We start from the raw sequence: 22,506 nt of genomic DNA, 5'->3' as shown, positions 1-22,506 counted from the left end.
GCTGGGTGGTGGAACACAGAGATTCTGCTGGCTCTCCACACTTGACACACCCTACTGAATGGCCAAAGGGGGCCCATTTCAAAAGGCACCCAGATCTCCATGCCACCTTAGAAGGAAGCACTGTTCAGATGTTGTGAGAGTGAAGGAACCCCAGCGACATTTGCATCAAAACTGCTATCTAAATCCAAATGCCTTTTAGCATTTTTCCTTTAGACAGAATTAAGTTTTAATTTTAGGAATATTACAGTCAGAAAGAGCTGACCATTTTGGATGCTTCTTAAAAGTTACTAATTACGAATATGAATCATTCGGGAGAGTAGCACTTAAAATTCTCTAATGTGTGTCCCCTTCCCATTCTCAAAGGTAAACTTTGGGTAGCAATTTTCTAGTGATATACAAATTGCATATGTTAACAAACATCACCTAATTTGGTATGAATATATTTTGCACATGTGTGAGTGACCTGTTTTTTCTCACTTTCTATTTCTTGCACCTATTTCAAAATTACAGATTTACCATGCACACACACACACACTTTTTTTTTTTTTTTTTTTTTTTGCAGTACTGGAGTTTGAACTCAGGGCTAAACTTACTAAGCAGGTGCTCTACTACTTGAGTCACTCCACCAGCCCTTCGTTGAGTTAGGTATTTTCAAGATAGGGTCTCACAAAGTATTTGCTTGGGGTTAGCTTTGAAAAGCAATCCTCCTGATCTCTGCCTCCTGAATAACTAGTATTACAGGTGTGAGCCACCAGCACCTGGCTTTCACCTTATAGTTTTTAATGACTTCATAATGTGTCATTTAATGAATGTCTTCACCATTATTTAGCCATCCATTTGTTAATAAATACTTAGGTTTTTCCCAGTTTTTCATTGAGGTCTTTTAAAATCATCTACTCCATTCTCCTCTCAATATAGTCTAGGAATATCAAATATTTGAATTATCAGTTGTAACACTTGTGTTACTACAATATTGAATAGAACTATGTACTTTCTTTGTATATGTGTGTGGTTGATGCTGGATCTAACCCAGGGCCTCCTGCACGCTGAGCACATACCCTATCACTGAGCTACATGTTCAGCCCGTAAATATAATAAATCTAGACTATAGACTATGGGTGATCCAACTGTTTCTGTGTATGACCACACAGTAAATACTTCCAGTTTTGTCTCTGTTACAAGTACTCACTCTGCCACTATGGATGAAAGCAGCAATAGACATTATATAACGAATAAGTATAGCTGTGTGTCAATAAAATTTGACTTATGGTCACTGTAATTTGAACCTCGTATGACTTTTATGTGTCACAACATATTCTTCCTTTTCCTTCTCTTTGTGGATTGTTTTTTGGAGCTGAGGTCTCACTATCACTGTCACTAACCTCACACTATCTAGTCAAGCTGACCTCAAACTCATGGTCCTCCTGCCTCAGCCTCCTGAATGCTGAGGTTTACAGACTTGCACCACCACACGGGGGTTAATTTTTTTTTTTTTTCTTAACTATTTAAAAATCTAAAAGCTACTCTTGACTAGCAGGCTGTATAGAAACAGGCATTGGACCCAGTTTGGTTGGTAAGCCTTGGTTTGCCACCTGCTGCCCTGCACTATATAATTTAGACTGAGAGTGTGTTTGCCAATTGAAAAGTTCTCTACCTTAGTGTCTTAAAAAACATTTTAAAGTGTATTTTTCCTGAGATGTTAAAACTTGGTAGTGTTGGAAAATGCCACTTGAGCAATGGGAGTGTTCCACTGAATATGTTAGTTAAGCTGGAAAGTGACTCTAGTGCTTCTCAAGGTCACTCCTATGAGGCCTCTGAGGTACATAAGACCAGAATTGGGACCCAGGAGTCCTGCCAGTGGCTCCATTTCAGAGACAGCAGGAGTTAGCATCTTAGCAAACTACTGTAATCTATCTCCATGTGGTTCATTGCCTAATACTGTCAGGTTCAGTGGGCTAGCCCAGGCCTCGGTTCTCTTTAGAGAACCTCACATGCCTCAGAAAAGGTTCTGTCTGAGAATGCTGCCTTTGGGTGACCTACACCTTTGCTGATATTTTTCCTTGCTCTTACTTTGAACCCTCCAACCAGAGAGAACTGCAGTTTTTATTGGCTAAATCAGTATTTCTAACCCCCAAATGTCTCAGGTGAGAGAAAAAGATTTTTTATGTCCCTTAACATGAAGTGAGTTCAGGCACCAGCTTCTTTTTGGTGTAAGCTGTCTTCCCTTGGTTTATGGGTTTGGGTATTACTGAGAAGAAAGGAAGTGGACCAGCTGTTTGAAGGAAAATCAAGAACCGGTTTCTTTTCTTTCTTGTAGAATGGACAGACGATCCCTCATCCCTTGTGCCTCCAGCTGTTCCTTCCCATCCCCCAAGCAATCCAGAGCCAGCCAGGGAAGCTCCACTTCAGGGTAATGTGTTTTTATAATTACGTCATGGTGTTAGCCCAAAAGTCTCATTCTTACTAAGGCAGTTTAAAATGTGGAGTCTTGTAACTCACAAGTTTTGCTTCCATACTAAAAAACCATAAATAATGAAAGAATTCTACATGTATTGTTAATTAGATATGTCAGAAAATTAGTAACCTTTCTGAATAAAATTCAGCTATTTGTACTATTCTAAAAATGATAATGCCTGCTAAATGATACTGAAACCAGTTGTCCTCAATCTGAGCACTATTGACATTTTTAGCCGGATAATTCATGTATGGAACTTTCCTGTGCATTATGGGATGCTTTGAACTATCCCTTAGATATGAGGAACACATCTCCACCTCCCACCTTAGGACAACCAAAAATGTCCCCAGACTTTGCTAAATGCCCTTCTCAGGGTTGGGAGTGACTGACTTAGAAACCACAGACACTTAATACCATTGGTTTTTTTTTTGTTTTCTTTGTTTGTTTATTTGGTGAAACTGGGGTTTAAACTCAGGACTTCATACTTGCAAATCAGGCGCTCTACTGCTTAGCCACACCTTCAGTCCTTAACACAATGTTAAATGAGAGTAATTCAAACCTCAGCACTAGGTATTTCAAGACTCCAGTCAACACATTTGCTTTTGAATAGGATTTTCTTGTAACTGTTAATGACTTTGTGTCTCCTCTTCCTGCCACTATTTTGACATTTAAAAGTTTCACAGCATTTCTGTGGGTCTCACTTACATTCACAAATAGTATGCACCCACTAGAGAGAATCATTCTTAAAAATTGGGAGCTCTCAAACCTGGCTCTTTTCAGACCTCTTTATCCTCAGTGATGGGAAAGGCTTCTGGGAGATTTTTGATTATATTTTTTCTCTTAAATGAGGAAAATTGAACAAGCATCTTGTTTGATAGCATTAGGGAGTGTTTATGGTACAGAACCATAAAAAATAGTATGAAATTTATCTTTCTGTCTACATTTTTAGCAAGCTATCTGTTAGATATAAGAAGGAAAGTAAAATAACTTTTCTCCCATTACAACTCCTCCCTTATAATTTTCACAATAAATTGTTTTTCTGCTAGCTTGACATTGTCATGAGGTTAATATCATTTTATGTAAAATGCTTTTTTCTGGTGTAAGTATACTTTTAATGGCAATGCTGCCTTTAAAAAAGGTGTAGATATATATACAATCACTATATAGTGATTGTAGCCTCCTCAGTACTTTTTAAATATACAATTCTTTGCTTGGCTCATGTCGTCTTAGTAGTAAGTGAGTTTCTATCTCATAGTAAGTGAGTGAGCTACACCAGCCTCTTTAAATTCTTTGAACCAGTCAAACTGTGGACCATTTCTGAGCTTTTGCATGGACTCCTCCCTGTACCCAGTTCTTTTTCCTCCAACTCTATGAACGCCTGTTCATGTCAGTCTTGAATAGAATCCCCTATCATAGTCATTCTTCACCATCTTACACTTCTCATTTGTAGAATTTTATAGTTAGTGTGATTGGTGTTCTGTTAATTAACAGACATTTTCTTATTAGACTTGATATTCCATGGAGGCATGAAACTATGGGGGCTTTTGTTTGTTTTTTTTTTTCAAACAAACAGAGCTACTTGAAAGGCTTAGATCAGGAGGATTATGGTTCAAAGCCAAGCAGGGCAAAAAAAAAAAAAAAAAGTTAGTGAGACCCCCATCTCAACCAATACTGGGTGCAGTGCCCCATATGTGCTATCCCAATCTACATGGGAGGCTGAGAACAGAAGGATCATGATTCCAGGCCAGCCCCATCTCATTGGAAAAAGCTGGGCATGGTGGTTCCAGCCTGTCATCCCAGCTATGACAAGAAGCATAAAATAGGAAGACTGCCATCCAGGCTGGCCTGAGCAAAATAACCAGAGTCAAAACATCTGGAGGCTTTGCTCAAGTGGTAGCGCATCTACCTAGAAAGTACAAAGCTCTGAGTTCAAACCCCAGTACCACCAACCAACCAATAAACAAAAACCTTCCAAACCAGGTATCATCCTGTGATATTTTCTGCTAAAACTATTGTTGAGTGAAAGAGTGAACATATATACACATCTATCCATGCAGTCACACATACCTGTGATAGCCAGCCAGGCTATTTTAAAGAATTACCTTAGAGATTAAATATGTCAAAACCCTAAAGATTCGGGTTCTGGGTGTACCAGGTACTTAGGTCACCAACTAAGGATCCAAATGGTATTTATCTGTAAACTTCATCTCAAATAGTTTTCTTTCTTGAAGCCACTCCCCTTCTTTTTTTTTTTTTGGGGGGGGGTGGTGGTGGGGGAGGAGCCATGCTAGGGATAGAATTCAGGACCTCACAAGTACCAGCCCAGCACTCTACGCCTGAGCCACTCTCCCAGCACTTGCCCCCTTTTTTTCTTTTTACTTTTTCTTCCTTCGCTCTGTTAGGCATGGCAGTAACCTGTAAACATCCACATGCACTGGACTCTCCCTGGGATCAGCTCACACATTTTACAACCCTTCTTTGTTGCCTCGATACTGGCCTTCATTCGTCATACAGTATTATAATCCTTGGAATATAATGTATGCCAAAGAGCACAGTTAAAATCCCCACCACCACCCCTGCTTTGACTTCAGTGTTAGGCTCACTGCTTGTGACTCTGCATTACCTGCCTTCTGAGCATGCATCTGGATCTGCTAGCTAGTATTGATCATGTGAGCAGGAAGAAGCCATTTTGCTAGCTTGGTTAGATGGCTTGGATTAATTTTGCTAAATTTATTGCTCAACCAAATTGTCCTCTGATTGAGAGCATACTTTTAACAGTTATTTTTGGAGATGTGCTCTTATGCAGACTCCTCCAGTTCAAGCTTATTCTTGGGGCAAGATCTTTGAAGCCTCCCCTGCAGCATACGCACTCCACTCTTCCCCTGTCAGCATAACTCATTTGTTGAGCCCTTATTCTGTGCCCCACACCTACCTAAGCTTTTACATCGTCCATCATGGCTCTTCGCAACCATTGTTACCTCCATTTACATGTGCAACACTCAGGCACAGAGACTTGGTCACTTGCCACTAAGTAGGGAGCAAAGATAAACACCAGTTGTCATTAAGAATAGTTTAGCTCTGGCTAAAATCTGTTTGTTGGTTTTTGTGGGATACCTCATTGCATGGTCTTAAGTCTCTGCTAGCCAATACATTGGTTACATGTTTGCATTTGAATTTAAATTTATATGAATTGCAATTAAAAAATTAAAAGGTTGAGTTCTTCAGTTCCACTAGCCACATTCAAGGACATGACAGTTATGTGACTCCCATATTGGCAGGTACAGAAATGGAGTTTTCCTATCATTACAGAAAGCGCTGTTGGACAGCACTGGGCTGGTGAATTCAAATGGAAGAGCCAATATTAGTCCGGAAGAGGAACTATCCCAAAGAGTGGTTCGAGGGTAGAATTTTGGGTCAAAATCTAGAAGATTCTGACTCAGTAAGCCTAGAGTAGGAACCAAAGAAAGTACTTTATCAAATGCCACTGAGATGAGTTTCATACACAGCCAGGTCTTCAAATTGCTTTCTGGCCAACAGGGTAAGAGTCTGAAAATTACACAGACCACAGAGCTGCAGCCAAAGCTTCAAATCCTACTTGTGGGGAGAAACTAATTTCTTTCCAAAAGCTGCATTAACTAATGGTCCTGCCATACATAAAGTGTAATAAAATGTGCATAAATGTGAAACCTTCTGATCTTCCCTCTCTAGTTGAGCATGGCAAATGGAAGTCAGTGGTGTAGTTTCAAAGCCCCGCTCATGTCTCGATATTAAGTTGAAAACATTCTAAGCACAAAATATGCTAATGGCTTTTTAAAACATTCAGAGAAACTGCCTGGTGTATTTTTACGCCTTTTAACTTTGCCTATAATATGAGTGAAAAGTTCCAACACCCAAATGTTTCTTTTCAACTTTCCTCTCAGAGACCTATTGAATCTCACTTTGTTTTGCTTTTGTTCATTCATTCATTCATTCATTCACTCAATGGAAATTTTTAGAGCACATAAAATGTGCCAGACTGTGTTCTAACCACTGGATATAAAATAAAAATTCTCATGCAGATTACATTCTATATACATTCCTGAGCCTGGGGAATAGTATGACCAAATCAGCAAGCAGATGCATCCCATGTTGAAAAGTAGGAAATGCTAAGGACAAAAGTATGACAGGAGAGGGAATGGGAAATGGAGGAGGCATTGTGTATTTAATACTACAGTCAGGGAAAGTTCACTGAGAAGATGGTAACTCTGGCTATCTTTGCATAACTGAAATGTGCTTCACTGCAAGCTCTCTGAATTCCTGGCAGCCTTTGCTGCAAGAGTCTTAGCCATTTACCTTCTTCCCCCAAAGTAAATTTAGGGTCATCTCACCTGTCCTCAGTTTTCCATCTTAGCAGTTATCTCCCTACAGTCTTGCAGCAGGTGACTTTCCCCTCCTTGTACATAGACAGGTGACTCTGCATGACAGGTCCTATTGAGTCTTGTCTTTCTTGAGCTCCAGTGACAGTGCTGCAGCTTGTCAAACATCCAGTAGTCCTGGAGATCGCACTAAAGAGGAAGTTAGTGAGCAGACTTCTGACTACAAGCAATTTAAAAGAGCCTTCTTTTTAATAGCCAGGGACTTTTAAAATATGCAATTAAAAATTGTATGCATGCCCAGAGACTTTTCAGGCCTTTTAGTTACAGCTAACTAAAAATAACTCTCCTTCCCATGTGTAGGGGGACTTCTTTTTCTCCCATTTTTTTTGGACAACATTTTTTGATAGAAAAGAAATAAGGCAGATGAGGACCCTTATAAAGGCAGGACATAGGAAATGAAATTAGGAGTAGTGAAATTACATGTCCCCTATTTGAAGTAACCATAGAAATTCCAGTAAGTTTCTTAATTATAGAGAAACAGTTAATAAAGCCCAAAAATAAAGCTTTCTGATTTATATCTAAAATGTTACTTATGAATATGTCAAAAACAAAAAAGCCCAGTAAACACTTAGGTCAGACGTTTGGGAGTTATTTAGTTCTCTATTAATTTGTTTTAAATAGTCAGCTGAATTTGAAGCTACATGGCTCTTGTTAGTAAGTACTTTGGTTAATAGGTTTTATTTTGACTTGCTTTTTAAATTATTATTATTGTCATTGTTACTATTTTTTAAATACCCAAAGTCAAATGTCCTAAGCATTTTTTAAAAATCATAGATCTTACCAATAGACTTGGATTTGCCATTTCACAAATTGTTAAAAAATGCAAATAAATAAGAAAAGTCAATAGACTTTACAATTCCTTTGAAAGTAATAACCTTTAATTTTGAAAATAGTGATTCTTCATTTTTGTCAGATTCTTCTTTGTGACCATGATATGTCTCTTGGTATTAGCTGTGCATTTTCAGCTTGAGCCTTTGGTTTGGTTTCAAACTAAAAGTTTCAGTCAGTTGGTTTTACATGGAGAAGCCAAGCCCAAAGCAGCAAATATAAAATAGTGACCCAAAACAAGGACTGACTCTGTTTTCGGTAAAGGAGCTTAATTGCTGTCAGGCTACATGAACTGAATCCAAGGAAGTGTGTCACCCAGTTGGGACCAGTTTTGCTCTTTCTTGTGTATTCTTTTGGACCTTAAAGGTGACATACAATATCAGCCTCTTAAACAAACAGGACTGGGGGCACCCCATTCCTGAAATCAAGAGAGGACATACCTAAGACATATCTGTACCCAAAGGCCCCAGCCACAAGCTTGCAGAGTTATCTCTGTGTTGTCTCATTGTTTGTTTACTTCTCCTTCTCACTCATAGACATAAACAATCCTTATACTTTTCTTATTTTAATCCAGGCAAACCCTTTTTTACACGAAACCCTTCTGAGTTGAAAGGCAAGTTCATCCACACAAAGCTGCGGAAAAGCAGTCGTGGCTTTGGCTTCACGGTTGTTGGAGGAGATGAACCTGATGAGTTCCTCCAGATCAAGAGCCTGGTCCTAGATGGTCCTGCCGCACTAGACGGCAAGATGGAGACAGGTGAGTCTGTAGGGCCATAGCATGTTCTGTGTGCTGGGATTTCCACCCATGCTGGAACAAGACCAAACAGCATCGTGATTTCAGATGGTCATAAAGATCCCTCATCACCAGATCCCTCAGCACAAAAACCCATCCCTTGATCTGGAAGCCAGAGCCTTTGAAGCTATTTTAACTTTTAGGAAATTGTTAGGGTGCTATTGCAGTAAATTAGTAATGTACTGAAAACGTAGATCCATTTGAATAAATGAATTCTAAACTGGGATCTGCAGTGAGAATTTCTTTTCAGAAGAAAACTCCAGTGTCCTCTCAATGATTATTGTATTCTCAATAGCAGGGAAGACTCTAGCAGCTAAAGGAATGCTTTATTGGCAGTTAAGATGAGCAATAGAAACGGTCTCTTTATATATGACGGTACTACCCCTGCTTCCTACTTTTGCTTCAATTTCATATTGGTGATAGGGAAGAAGCAGAACTTGACCTCCACCCTCTTAAAATTTTGGCCCTGAAAATTACAAAAGATAGGTTAATAGGAGAAAAGCACATAGATGTATTTACTATTTGTTTTATATGGCATTGGACACTCAGAAGGAAGTACAAACCCAAGACTGTAAATATGCAGTTAGAGTTGGACATTACTGTGTGGAACACAGAACAGTAGATTATAAAAATATGGCAAGCCAAAGGGGCCTTGGGCTTAATGGCATAGAGAAATGAGTTGGGAGTGAAGGGTGAGTTTAACAAGGTGGGTGTGTAGACATTTCTCTTGCCTTTGACGTCAGGTCTGTGATGATAAGAATGTTCCTGAAGTAGTAAGACGGTTACTTCTTGATATAGGAACGTCATCTTCCACATGAAGTGCTCCTTCTTGCTTTCAGGAAGAAAGTGGGCAGGATGGGAGTGCCTTTCCTATACCTGATGGTTTTTTTAAGTGTCTTTAGCTTAAAGTCATGTTTACGCCATAGTGGCATATTTGGGGTGGTGTATTCTGATCATGAGAACATTATAATATTAACACTGCGTTTCTTGGTGCTGTATTTTGATGGCCAAACTCTTCCCTTCTACAGGGGATGTAATTGTCAGCGTGAACGACACCTGCGTTTTGGGACACACACATGCACAAGTTGTGAAAATCTTCCAGTCCATTCCCATTGGTGCCAGCGTGGACCTTGAACTCTGTCGAGGTTATCCATTGCCTTTTGACCCTGATGACCCCAATACAAGTTTAGTGACCTCAGTGGCCATTTTGGACAAAGAACCAATTATTGTGAATGGACAAGAGACCTATGATTCTCCAGCAAGCCACAGTAGTAAAACAGGCAAAGTCAACAGCGTGAAGGATGCCAGGCCGAGCAGCCCTGCTGACGTGGCTTCTAACAGTTCCCATGGTTACCCCAATGACACCGTGTCTTTAGCTTCTTCCATAGCCACTCAGCCAGAACTCATCACTGTCCACATAGTCAAAGGGCCAATGGGCTTTGGTTTTACTATAGCGGACAGTCCTGGTGGAGGTGGCCAGAGAGTGAAGCAGATCGTTGACAGTCCAAGGTGCCGCGGGCTAAAAGAAGGGGATCTTATAGTGGAAGTGAATAAAAAGAACGTGCAGGCGCTCACACACAACCAAGTCGTGGATATGCTGATTGAATGCCCAAAGGGAAGTGAGGTCACACTGTTGGTGCAGCGAGGAGGTATGTAGGTTGGTTTTGTTCTCTTCTGTTTTAATCTGAAATCCATTGCTTTGCTTGCTGGTCTTCAAGGTCATTGCTTGGGTTTAAAAAATATTCCTTTAGGTTGATTTTATTTTTTTACAGTATTGGGAATTAAACCCAGGGCTTGGGCATAGGCAAGTGCTCTACCACTGAGCTATATCCCCAGCCCAAGATCATTTTTATTTAAATATTTGGCAATACTTTCAAAATGAAATGCTAGCCTTTTTAAAATAAAATTTATGGTTTATAGATAAACCATAAATTATAGCAGGTAGAGTCCTGCTTTAAAACATAAATCAAATTGTACCTTTTAAAAACCATTAAGATTTAATAGGACAGGCATAGTGGTGCCCACCTATAATTCCAGCTACTTGGGAAGTGAAGGTCAGAAGGACTACGGTTTGAGGCCCACCCCAGGCAAAAAATTAGCAAGACCCCATCTCAATCAATAAGCCAGGTGTGGTGATGTGCACCTGTGGTCCCCGCTGTGCAGGAGGCAGAGGTGGGAGAATATCAGTCCAGGTGAATCCCAGGCAAAAATGCAAGACCCCATCTAAAAAAATAATTAAAGCAAAAAGAGGGCTAGGGGCATATCTCAAGTGGCATAGCATCTGCCTAGGAAGCAGGATGCCTTGAGTTCGTATTCTAGTACCACCAAAAAAAAGTTAAGATTTAAAAACCTTTATTCTTTAAGAATACTGAGTTCGGTCTACACAGGCCACAAACTCCTCCCACCTCAACCCCCTCTGCTCTCCCTCTCCTCACTGTGATTTATCCACCCTACCTTCTTTCCTAAAGTTACCTTAGTGTGTCAAGCCCTTCCCTTTGTGCCTTCCTGTTCCCTCTGCCTGGATTGGTCTTTTCCCAGCCCCCAGTTTCATTCGGGTCTCTTCCTGAGAGAGGGCTTCTGTGCACACTTTATTTAAATTACCCCCGACACGTCCATAATCTCTTCCACATCCCTCCATCATGATGGCTTTTATGACATTTTTTGTATATTTACTTCTTTGCCTTTGATTTCGTTAGAACACAAGTTCCATAAGGTCAGATGATGTGTTCACAGCTGTTATCCCCAGCACTTAACATACCAGACTCCTTTTAAATATTCACAGGTTAATGGATATGTGTATGATTATATTTATACGTGGCAGAGCAATGACCTACCAGTCATATTAAAAATGTCCCTTGGCCTATTCACGTGGGAATGAAGTGGTTGAGGATCTCAGAGGACTGGGATCTTCTAAATCTTGAGACACTCAGCTTCCTTCCTTCTTTCTCCCTGCCTCAGCATCCCCTGTGCCCCTCTCAGTTCCACCAGCACTCCAAGGACCTCACATGGAGACATAATCCCACACATAGAAAAATGACTTTCTCCTGGGATATAGATGCATGACTAGTTGTGACTGCATGTTGTGCACAGTGACCTAAGATTGGTTGCTCCCCTGATCATTGCCAAAATGATTTGTTTCTTGCACAAAGACCTCTGAAAAGAGATCAAGCCCCAGACTTGGTTCCCTTGCAGTGAAGGAGCTCATTTATGTCACATAGCCACACACTCATGCTCTCGTGACGTTTCATGCTGTATGATCAAAGTGATTGGGGTCACTGGGAGGAAATCCAAGGTACAGTGCAACCTATCTGTGTGCATTGCTCTCTCAAGCCTTGCTGAGAAAGCTATTGTGCAGGTTTTGTTTTCCAGTACAATTTTGAAGTCTCTTCTTGTACCTTGACCACTTGGTTCCCAGATCGTTGTTTCTTTAAGAGTGACCAAAATATAGTTGGAAATAACGATTGGAAGAATGAGAATGACGATCATGATGGTGATGGTGACTCTTGACAAGTCAGTGAATTCCAGAGTGGATTTGTAGCTACACGTGCCTCTCAGCTGACCTGCTCACTTCCCTAGGACTTAGGAAAGTGCCAGCCTTCTGAGTAGGTCACCTGATTCCCAATCTGGTACTCTGTCTGGACCGTTAATTCTGTTATGCTGTAAATTCTCAATAACACTGACTTTTGCATACTTGTTCATGACTGTAGCTAACAACCTGGAACCTTTTAAATAGTTCTTGGCACATCTTTGATCCAGTTCATTTGGCATTCACAAACCACTCTCATCTCCTCTCTAACCTATTTGCTCCTTTGTTTCTATTATCAATATGATGTGTTGAGTTTTTTTATCCCATTAGCTTCACATTTAAAAGGACCAAACAGTCAGTCACAGTGGCTTACATCTGTAATCCCAGCTATTGAGGAAGCAGAGATAGGTGGATTATGGTTCTGAGGCCAGGTCGGGTAAAAAAGTTAGCAAAACTCCCATCTCAACCAATAAATTTGGGCATGGTGGTGCATGCCTGCCATCCCAGCTACACAAGAGGCATAAATAGGAGGTTCATGGTCCAAGCCGGCCTCATGCAAAAATTTGAGACCTTATTTGAAATATAACTGAAGTAGAAACAGCTAGGGGTGTGGCTCCAATAGTAGAGTGCTAGGCAAGTGCAAAGCCCTGAATTCAAACCCCAGTACCACCAAAAAATTTAAGCTAAAGGGACCAAAAAATAAAATCTCATTACCATCTCCAAAGTTAGGACTCTTATTGCAATAAATTTACCTAATATCACAAAACTGATTATAGAAACATACTGCTTGATTTTAACTATGTTTGTACTTCCTCTTCTTAATTCCTAAAACCTTCTTTCTGTTAATGCCATTACACTTTATAAGATTCATATGGAAAAATCCAAAATATATTGCCTCATTAGTCAACATCTTACATAGTTTATTCCAGAATCTGAGTAATTTAAAATCACTATAACATCAGCAGTCTTTAAAATATGCCATATGCCTTGCGTTTGATTTATGTATGGGATGGAATGTTTGTACATCTGCAGTTGGCAGGCTAGCACCAGCTCCTATTAATCTCTCTCAAAAGCATATAAATATATTTGTTTCTGGCAGGCATTAGTTGTTTGAATCAGGGCTGACATTTAATCATCCCTCCTTTAGGGTGGGGACGTGATGAGAAGGTTTCATGGAGGAACAGGACAGCAACTCCACTAAACCAGAGCCTGAATGGTCACTTCACTGATTGCTTCTAAGGAACCTCATTTCTATCCTAGCTCATAGTAAGCAGATTGATAAACTCATTGATAATCCATGCAGTGATTCTCAAGAATTCAGATTGCAAGGAGGAGGCTTTCTATGTGCTATAAAATGGGTCTTTTCTACTTGAGGGGCAAAAGTGGCTATTTTTTAAAATTTTTATTGTTTTATTATTCATATGTGCATACAATGCTTGGGTCATTTCTCCCCCCTGCTCCCACCCACTCCCTTACCACCCACTCCGCCCCCTCCCTTCCCCCCCACCCTCTCAATAAAAGTGGCTATTTTTTATAGCATCTGTTTTATCATGTCCAAATTTGTTGTTAAGATCTGGTAATGGTAATTTCACTTTTTTAGTACTTTCAGACTGCTGCTCCCTTTCTCCCCAATATGAAAATCAAACAGAGGCTAAAATACCTTTTATAAATTTCTCAGGTTAGGCTTAGAGTTGCTGGGGCTGTGCACCTGCGGGTTTGTTCACAAGCCCTTCCGGTAACACTTCCCTGCCTCTGGTTCAGCTCTCAGGTGTATTGGTTAAAGTGCAGCCCTGTCTGCCTCTGCCTGGCTCCCCATCTTCCCTTCCCCTTGTCCTTTCCTCCTTCTCCCTCTGCTGTCCAGTCAGTCAGGAGAGTACTTTTTACTTGTTTTTTTTTTTTTTTTTTTTTTTAATGTAGCATTTGCATTCAGAAATCTTGTCACTTGACACCAGTGTGAGTCCAGAGGCTTTTTTGAAGTGTTTAGAAAATCATGCTAGAAGAGGATTACTTAAGAGTAATTTTCTTCCTTAATTTACAAAAGATAGTGCCAAGAATGGTGCCTTGTGCTTGCAGTCTCAGCTATGAGAGAAGCATAGTTTGGCAGATCACAGTTCGAAGCCAGTCCCAGGCAAGAGGCACAAAACTCTAGCTGAAAAATAAGCTGAAGCAAAAAGAGCTGGGGGCATGGCTCAAGTGGGAGAGCGCTTGAGGCCCTGAGTTCAAACCCCGGTACCGCACAAAAAAATTACAAAACTTGTAATTATAAAACTTATAATTACTTAAAAATTATAAAACTTGTCCTATAAAGTTTTAAAATATATATATTAAGGTTACCTGTACCCTTCTGTAAAATACTGTGCATCCTCAGCTATTTCATACCGACTATAGATGTGACTCTCTTTAAAAACTGATGTTTTTGTTGAATCTAAATACTGCATTTCAGGAAAAGATTTGGCGGTGCTTTTGAGAGAACACATGTATCAAAAAGAGACTTGAAGGGAAGGTGTCAGGAGCTGGCCTTTGGGTCAAGCTCTGCCCCAAAGCTGCTTTGATCTCTAGTCAACTTCATCCTACCCTGGCATTCCTTCCTTCCTCCTCCCTCCTCCTCCTCTCCCCTTCCCTCCCTCCTTCCTCCTCTTTCCCCCTCCCTCCCTCCCTCTCTCTCTCTCTTTCTTTTGCCATACTGAGGGTTGACTCAGGGCCTTGTGCTTGCTAGGCAGGCACTATCATTTGAGCCACTCTGCCAGCCCTTTTGGAGACAGGGTCTCACTTTATGCCTGATCTCAGTCCAGACCGCAATCCTCCTGTTCATCTTCCCCACATAGCTGGGGATGACAGACTTCTACCACCATGCCCAAATCAGTGTTTGAGACTGGGCCTCGTGAACTTTTTGCCCAGGCTGACCTGGAACCTCCTGATCTCTGCTTGCGAAGTAGCTAGGATTACAGGCTTGAGCCACTATACCCAGCCCCGGCATTCATTTCCTTATAAAAAAAAAATGGAGGTTTTGCACTAGAGAACCTTTTTGGCAGCCTCTCTGGGTCTTTTTGTTTTATGGCAGGAATGGCTGTTGTTATGTTGATGAAAGATCACAAGATTTTGGAGCTAGAGGATGAAATTTTGAATCCTGGCTCCTACCTTCACTCCCTTGTGACTTTAAGCAAGTCACTTACCTTCTCTGAGCTTAGTTCAACATCTGAAAAGTGTGAATGATGTAAATTAAATACGGTCACATTTGTGTCAAGTCCTGGCGTAGAAGTAGTTGTTACATGATAAACCAGTAGTGTTTTACTAATACTACAGAAGCAGTTGGGTGGGGGGTGGCTTTTTATTTGAAAAACAGAAAGAAAAATAGCTCTAGCCAGGATCTGAGAGTCTTAGTCTCCGTATAACGTTCAGGCATCTGTATTTTTGTTTTAGAAACTCTGTTGTTGATTCTGATGTACAACCAGGATCTCAAATAACGTTAGCCTCCTGGCCCCACAGTTCTTTCTCATTTTGATTCCATGACATCTACCTTGTGAACTAGTAAATTTATAATGCTGAAAAACATATTAATCTCTGAATAATTTTCTTTTTTGTTTTTTAGTGCTAGGGATCAAACCCAGAACCTTGAATACAGTAAGCACAAGCTCTACCACTTAACTACACCCTTAGTTCTTAACTTTTTTTTTTTTTTGAGATACTAGAATTTGAACTCAGGACCTCACACTTGCTAGGTAGTTGCTCTGCTATTTGAGCCATATCCCCAGCCCTTTTTACCTCCTATGTTCAGCTAGGCTTATAGACATGTACTACTACACCTGGCTTATTGGCTGAGATGGGTCTCAGACGGGCCCTAAACCATGATCCTCCCAGTTTCTCCTTCCTGAGTAGCTAGAATTACGGGAATGAGCCATCCCATCTGGCCCCCGGAGCCCTTGAACTTTTATAAGTATCAGATTTTTTTTTAATGGACCTTTTCTAAGGTCCATTTCAGCTCCCACTTTCTGCATTTTTCTGCTCAGATTAGAAGGAGGACTTGATATAGGAGAAGCTCGTTTTGAGCACAGTCTCTGTTTGGTATTTGCTGGTCACAATAGTAGCGAAAGCAATGTGTTGCTTCCCTATTTGCATAAGCAGTATACAGAATGCTTTGATAGGTCACAAGGTAATTGTAGGATCTGACTCTAAAGTAATGAAATGTTCAAATTCCTAGAGGGCAAGATGGGTCTAACTCCTTATACCCAGACACACCAGGGTTGTGGTAAGGTTCTTGGTAAATATTAGCTAAATAAATTAAAGTTGATCTACAAGTCACAGGAGAAACTTAATCATATAGCTTTATAGTCACACCTAACTGTGGAAGAACAGTGATGAGAGTTAAAAAATCAGGTATGAAAATGGCAGGGATGGTCATGGTGCCATTGCTGTCATTTGCTGAGCACTGACTGTGGGCCAGGCGTGGTACCATGGAACAGGCAGTACACATACACACAGAAAACCTAGCAATACCTCATTGTCGTGACCCAACTGGAATGGCCACCAGTTTGCGGTGTAAAATGAAGGCAGTAACTGTTACCTCCTGCGATAGGAAAAAAATATAGAGAAGTTGTCTTTATGTTAGGTGTGGAAACGCCACCACTAAATTTGGGTGATATAAAACAAAGGGGGCAATAGCTGGTCTGATTGAGAAAGCAGGCAGAGGGTTCGTAATTAAAGTGGCGAACACTTCTGCAGTGTGCCAGGCACAGCACTTCACATTTCACATGCATTTAACATACAATTCATGGAGCACTCTTAGGTAAGTATAGTCTAGTTCCACATTAGAGAAGTTGACTGGTGGGTTTCAGTGATCTTCCCAAAACCATGTACTTGGTTAATGGGCAAAGCAGCACTGAAATTCATGAACTTTGACCCAGAGACTGTTGAACCACTACACTAAACAGCCTCTTGGCTTAAAGGCAAGAAACTGCCCAGTAGCACATCTGTTGAGAAGTGTATCTTATGTGAATAAGGTCTGAAGTCCACAGGCAAATTGATGCCGTTTAATTCTCATCCACATTTACTGATGACATTTAGTTCATTAAGTCATCATTGATCCAAACAGGAAAAGCAGTATCTAATCTCCTCATCTAAGCACATCATTACCATTTGCTCCTCTGTGTGTGTGTGTGTGTGTGTGTGTGTGTGTATCTATTTTCCTTCTGAAATGATGCGAAACCATCACAGTTAGAACCACAGTGAGCTGTATACCTGAGAGTTAAATGGAGTGATCAGGCACCTCTCTTCTCTTTGCCCTCTGGTCTTGGACTGGAGAATGAATTGCAAATTGTACCACTTAAGTGTCACTGCCAGAATGTCTCACACTGAGCAACAGAGAGACCTAAGAAAGGGAATTGGAGTTGCTCAAAACGTGACATCCTAATAGTGCTGCATTCGTAAGTCCTTATCAGCAAATACTGTTGGCTCCTCTTCTTAAGATACCCAGGCTTGGATTACATCCCACCCTCCCCAGCCTCTGCTGTCCGTCACAGGACACCTGGCCATGCAGTGACTGTGTCAGGTCTCTGTACTTCCCCAGTCTGTTCTCTGGCTAGTGTGATTTAATGTAAGTTGGATCAAGGTACTCCTCACGTCAAAGTGGCTTCCTGGCATTCAGTGTAAACTCACAGTCCTGTGTTAGACCCTTACTAGTTGCTGTTCCCTCTGTTTTTCTCTCCCCCTCCTTCACATCCTCAGGCCTCTGCTCCAAAGTCCTTTCATCTGAGAAGCCTTTCCTGACCACTCCACATGAGTGGAGTCCACCATCATCTCTTGTAACTCTGCTACTCCCTTCTTCTTCCTCATGGCACTTAGACAGGTGTCCCTTCTCATGCACCTCCCACTCCCACGGAGCATGCTTGAACTCATACACAAATTGTGTTTGTTTATTTATATGTGTGTGTATGTGTGTATGATAAGTTTTAATTTGTTAATTAGGCACGAGATTAACAGCAATAGCAAATTATAAACTAGAATAATTATAACAATATACATGCTACTCTGAATAGCATGCAGTTTAATACTTCGTAATAGTTTACTTCAGGAATTTTCCATATAATATTTGAGACAGGGTGCTGAAAGTGAAGCATCACATAAGGGGATCCTGCTTTACTTACTTGATCACAGTCATTACTTTATTTCCAGTGCCCAAAACAGGGCCTGGCACTTTGTAGGTATTCTAGAAATCAGGTGTTGAATGAACACATGAGATCATGCCAGGCCATTTGTTTTCATGAACAGAACACTAATCCTCATAAGAACTTTCCTAGATGAAGTGCTAAAGTGATAGCTGAGGATAAAAACCAACATCACATAGCAGAAAGGTGACAGAGCCTGGATCTGAACACAGGTCTGTTTGCCTGCAAAGCCTGAGCACTGTGCCTCAAGCTACTCACAGGGACAAGGAATTGGATTGATGGGATATCTGGAGACCAGGTATAGGAATCAAGCCGATGTGCCATGTTGGCCCCAACGCATCTCCTCTCGTGACCAGTTAAGTCACTACTGTGAAATGATTTTAAATAATTCAGTTCCTTGATCCCACTGGCTTCAAGCGCTCAATGCCACAGCAAGTGGCTACCGTATTGGGCAGGGTCAATGAGAACATCTCCATCATTGAAGAAAGTGCTGTTGGACAGCACAGGTCTGGAAAGTTCAATCATTTTACTTCCAGCAGTATGATGTTGAGTGCTCTTTATTTTATCCTGTCTTAATTTTATACAAGAAAAATATGGTGATGAAGGTAGCTGCATGGTTAGTGGCTTTCATTTTGATATGACAGTAATAAAAATAGGTCCTGCGCAATTCAGTTCTCTCCATATGTTGACCGCTAAAATCATATGTTTATTTATTTACTTATTCCTTTTGTGGCACTGGAGATGGAACCCAGGGCTTTGTACATGCTAGGCAATCACTTTGCCACTGAGCTATATACCCAGCCCTCTGAGCTCTTTACATGTGTTACTGAAATGCCAGGGAACTCAAGGAACTGAGAACTTAAGCTTTGTAGAGTGTATTTGCTTAGGGCGATCTCCACTTTCTGGGCCCTGGCATGGCTTCACCAGGCTTTCAAGGGGATTATAGGACCTCACCTGGTTTAGCATCTCAACTTCTCACACTGGATTAATGTTGAAGGAGCTTAATTTAAATAATCTTATTAAAGTCCCTTTTATCCAAAAAAAAGTAGAAGAAAATTTAAAATACAAGAAAAAAAAAAAACCCAAAATCTATGTACTCTGCCACTTTTTAAGTTATGAGCAACCTACAGCTTATGGGAATGCATTTGAGAAGAAGGTCAAGTTGAGGGCTCCTTGGTGTATTTATCTGACACAGTTATCTCAAAACTAATTGATCTCACTGCTTACCTGTGGCACTTAGGTGTCCTAATACTTTTGGAAGCTCTTGTCACATCCAGTTTGCGGCCTAAATCTTCCTAGCTGTTAGAAGTTGTTCAAATTAAAATTAGCAAACTTCTAGCACTTCTGCAGTGCTAAATAGGATGGCTCTCTGCTATTAAAGAGTCTTCTAGTCTTTATTAGTGATGCAGTTTTAAGTTGTTATTTTGGTTTATTGCCATGGGTTGAAGGTATCAAGGATTTTATTTGAGAATTCTTTATGAAATGTTAGCTCACATTTGCATTTGAGATGACTTATAGCAAGATATGAGATAAATGTAAAAACCTTTCTAATTTGGTTCTCCTTCCTTATATAATGCATAAGAATTAGCCCTCACTTTCACAGCTTCAGGAGTTATGATTTCTTCGATTATTTTTGGCCTTAATAATTTAAAAACCTAAGCTGCCTCACTTATTCTAATACAGATATGCAATTTCAGATGTGGAGTGATTCGGGTTTTATTCCTTAATAATACAGAGTGGTTGACACACCTCAAACTTCTGTTTATTTCCTATAAAGCAATGTCTCATCTTCCTTGAAAGTAAGCATAAGTCACCAACTTAATAACTTATGTACATTATTTATTATAAACGAGTATGTGATTTATAGTTCTCATTAAAGCCCACCTTTCTGGAAGAGTGGTAGAATTTTATGGGCTTGATTGTCAGGCTATAGAATTGTGATTCTGTGCTTCTACTTACAGGGCTGAAATTTGACTGTGAAGAAGTTGCCCTGTTATCCCTTCTGGGGATTGTCTAGACCCTGAGAACACAGCAGAAACATGTGCAAAGAAAACAGGCTCCTGATCTTGAGAAGCCTTTATTCTAAAGGAAGTCAAGAAAGAGTAAAAATGCACAAATGAACAATATCAGCCAGAGGAAAGTGCTATGAAGCAGATCAAAGGAGGTGGGGTGACAAGTGTGGTCCTTGACTCCTCTAGACTGGGCAGCGGGCATTGATCAACCAGAGAGAAGGGAACTGATTTCCAAGAAGGGACAGTTAGTACAAAGAGCACAGTATGACTGGAGACAGAAAAACAAGGGGAGTGGTGACCATGGTCACAAACTGGAGACCAGGAATTTCATTTTCAGAGTGGCATCCAGTTTCAAGCAGAGAAGGGATGAGCTCTCACTAACCACTTCAGATATTTCTCTGGCATGGGTGGAAAGAATATATTTTAGGGAAACCTGAGTGGAAGAGGAAGAACTATTGCTGAGATTCAAGCAAACGTGTTGGCAACTTGTACTAAAGCAAAGATACAGGGCAGCCATGGATTTGAGATGTGAATGAGAGTCAGGGATTGGAAAACTTCTGTAAAAAGCCACATAGTAAATGTTTTAGGCTTTTGGGCTTATGTTCTCTGTTCCCACTCATCTCTGCCCTTGACGTAGAGATGGGTGCTTGTGTTCGAAGGAAACATGAAAGGACTTATGGGCTGTAGTTTGGCTGACCCCAGCTAGAGAAGGGAGGGAAAAGGGAAGAGCAAAAATGACCCCTGGATGTTTTATCTGAGCAATCTCTCTGCTAACTTTTGGTTATGGGAAGAAGAGTGGATTGGCCCTGTGCTGTGGGGTTAGGGGTTCCTCCTTAGACGTGTTCATTGTGAAATGACTCCATTGGCTTCCAAGTAAAGTAGAAATATAGGTAGTTGTCTGGAGTCTGGGGTTAGAGCAGGAGAAAGGTACATTTATGGGCCATTATCACGTCAATGAATGCTTTACAAACTGCGCACTCTGGCCCATTACTACACCATAAAATCAATGTGTCAGGCTACAGCTGGTGTCTTTCTTAAACGTGAAAGAGAATAAAAGACATCAGAGTAAAGGTAAATACTTTTCCATGGAATATTTGTGTGTATGCATTTACACACACCTGCACATACATGAGATGTATGTGTGCATGGATATGTTATGTAATGTATTCCTCACTGTGAGCCACAATCACAATGTTATAAAACACACATGCAGACTGTATTTAAAGCCATGGGGCTGCTGAGGTTTCAAAGAGTGACAAGTAGAAAGAAGGGGGCAAAACAGAACCCTAAGGCCCATCACTTTCAGGGTCAGGCTGAGGAGGAGGTGCCAGAAAAGATGGAATAGCCAGTGTGCATAGGGGAAAGAATAGGAAAACGAGTGTGTCACAGAATCTAAGAGTAGATACACATCTCCAGGAAAGGTGTCCAGTACCAGGAGGTGAAGGCACCCGAGGGTTCAGTGTTAATTATGGCATGGATAAACTCCTGAGCAGAGCTGTGCAGTGTGCTGAGGATGCAGTCAGCCCAGTGTGGGTGGCAAGAGGAGCCAGGGGGCTGGAGATTCAGGCAAGCTGTTGAGTTTTGTTGTGAAGTGGAACCAAGAAAAGAGGTATGTGGGGATGTGGGGTCCAAGGAGAGGGTTTTGTTTTAATTCTGAGATTGAAGATACCACAGCAGACTTCTGTGCTGACAGGAAAGATTCAGATGGAGAAAATGTTGAGGAAAGGAGAAGGGGGAGATCTTTGCACCCTTAGTTCTAGGAGTGAAGTCTAAGAAGAAGGAGGTAGGACCCATCCCAGGAGAGGACTGACCTTTGGAGCAACAGATGCAAACTGTGCAGAAAATGAGACTAGAATTGGTCATCTTTTTTGTCTTGAAAGTGAAAACATTTGTATATTTGAGGTTCCCAGTTCAGAGAAGCAATTGAGGTTATACCAAAGCTGGGGTTTTCTTGCTTTTTTTTTTTTCCCCCTTTTCTGTTCAGTGTCATAGCTCTAGCAATATTTAAAGCAAGCCTCTTCCATTCGTGGTCTTTATCAAGGACATCCTTTGTCTCCAACTCTGAAATAAGAAGAGAGAAAACAGAATGCATGCTCTAGCTGTGGAAAGCACTAGCAACTAAATGTTACCAGAGTAATGTATGGTCTCTGTGTGGTGTATAGTTGACAAGGGGCGAGACAGGGAGGACAAGGACTGGAAAGAGAGCCTATTTAGATGACAGGAGGCTAGAGCTGCTGCCCTTTCAATACATTGGACCTTAGCAATCCTTTCCTGTGAGAGTCCACCCTGTGCATTGTAGGACACTCAGCAGTGACA

At 40.9% G+C, this 22,506-nt stretch overlaps 1 protein-coding gene across 23 annotated transcripts in view; it reads left to right on the top strand.

Annotated features, from left to right (window-relative positions):
* Positions 1-22,506, top strand: part of Magi1 (membrane associated guanylate kinase, WW and PDZ domain containing 1) — a 601,293-nt gene that overhangs the window by 520,253 nt on the left and 58,534 nt on the right. For all 23 annotated transcript variants that reach the window (XM_074044157.1, XM_074044156.1, XM_074044153.1 and 20 more), the window contains 3 exons: positions 2,318-2,410; positions 8,273-8,455; positions 9,520-10,140. In XM_074044157.1, the coding sequence (XP_073900258.1) occupies positions 2,318-2,410; positions 8,273-8,455; positions 9,520-10,140 (897 nt within the window). The remainder of the gene's footprint in view (positions 1-2,317; positions 2,411-8,272; positions 8,456-9,519; positions 10,141-22,506) is intronic.

This window comes from Castor canadensis, chromosome 10 (assembly GCF_047511655.1).
Source record: "Castor canadensis chromosome 10, mCasCan1.hap1v2, whole genome shotgun sequence".
Classification (NCBI taxonomy): Eukaryota; Metazoa; Chordata; class Mammalia; order Rodentia; family Castoridae; genus Castor; species Castor canadensis.
The sequence above is the reverse complement of the archived record's forward strand: the minus strand, read 5'-3'. Positions and strand labels throughout refer to the sequence as shown.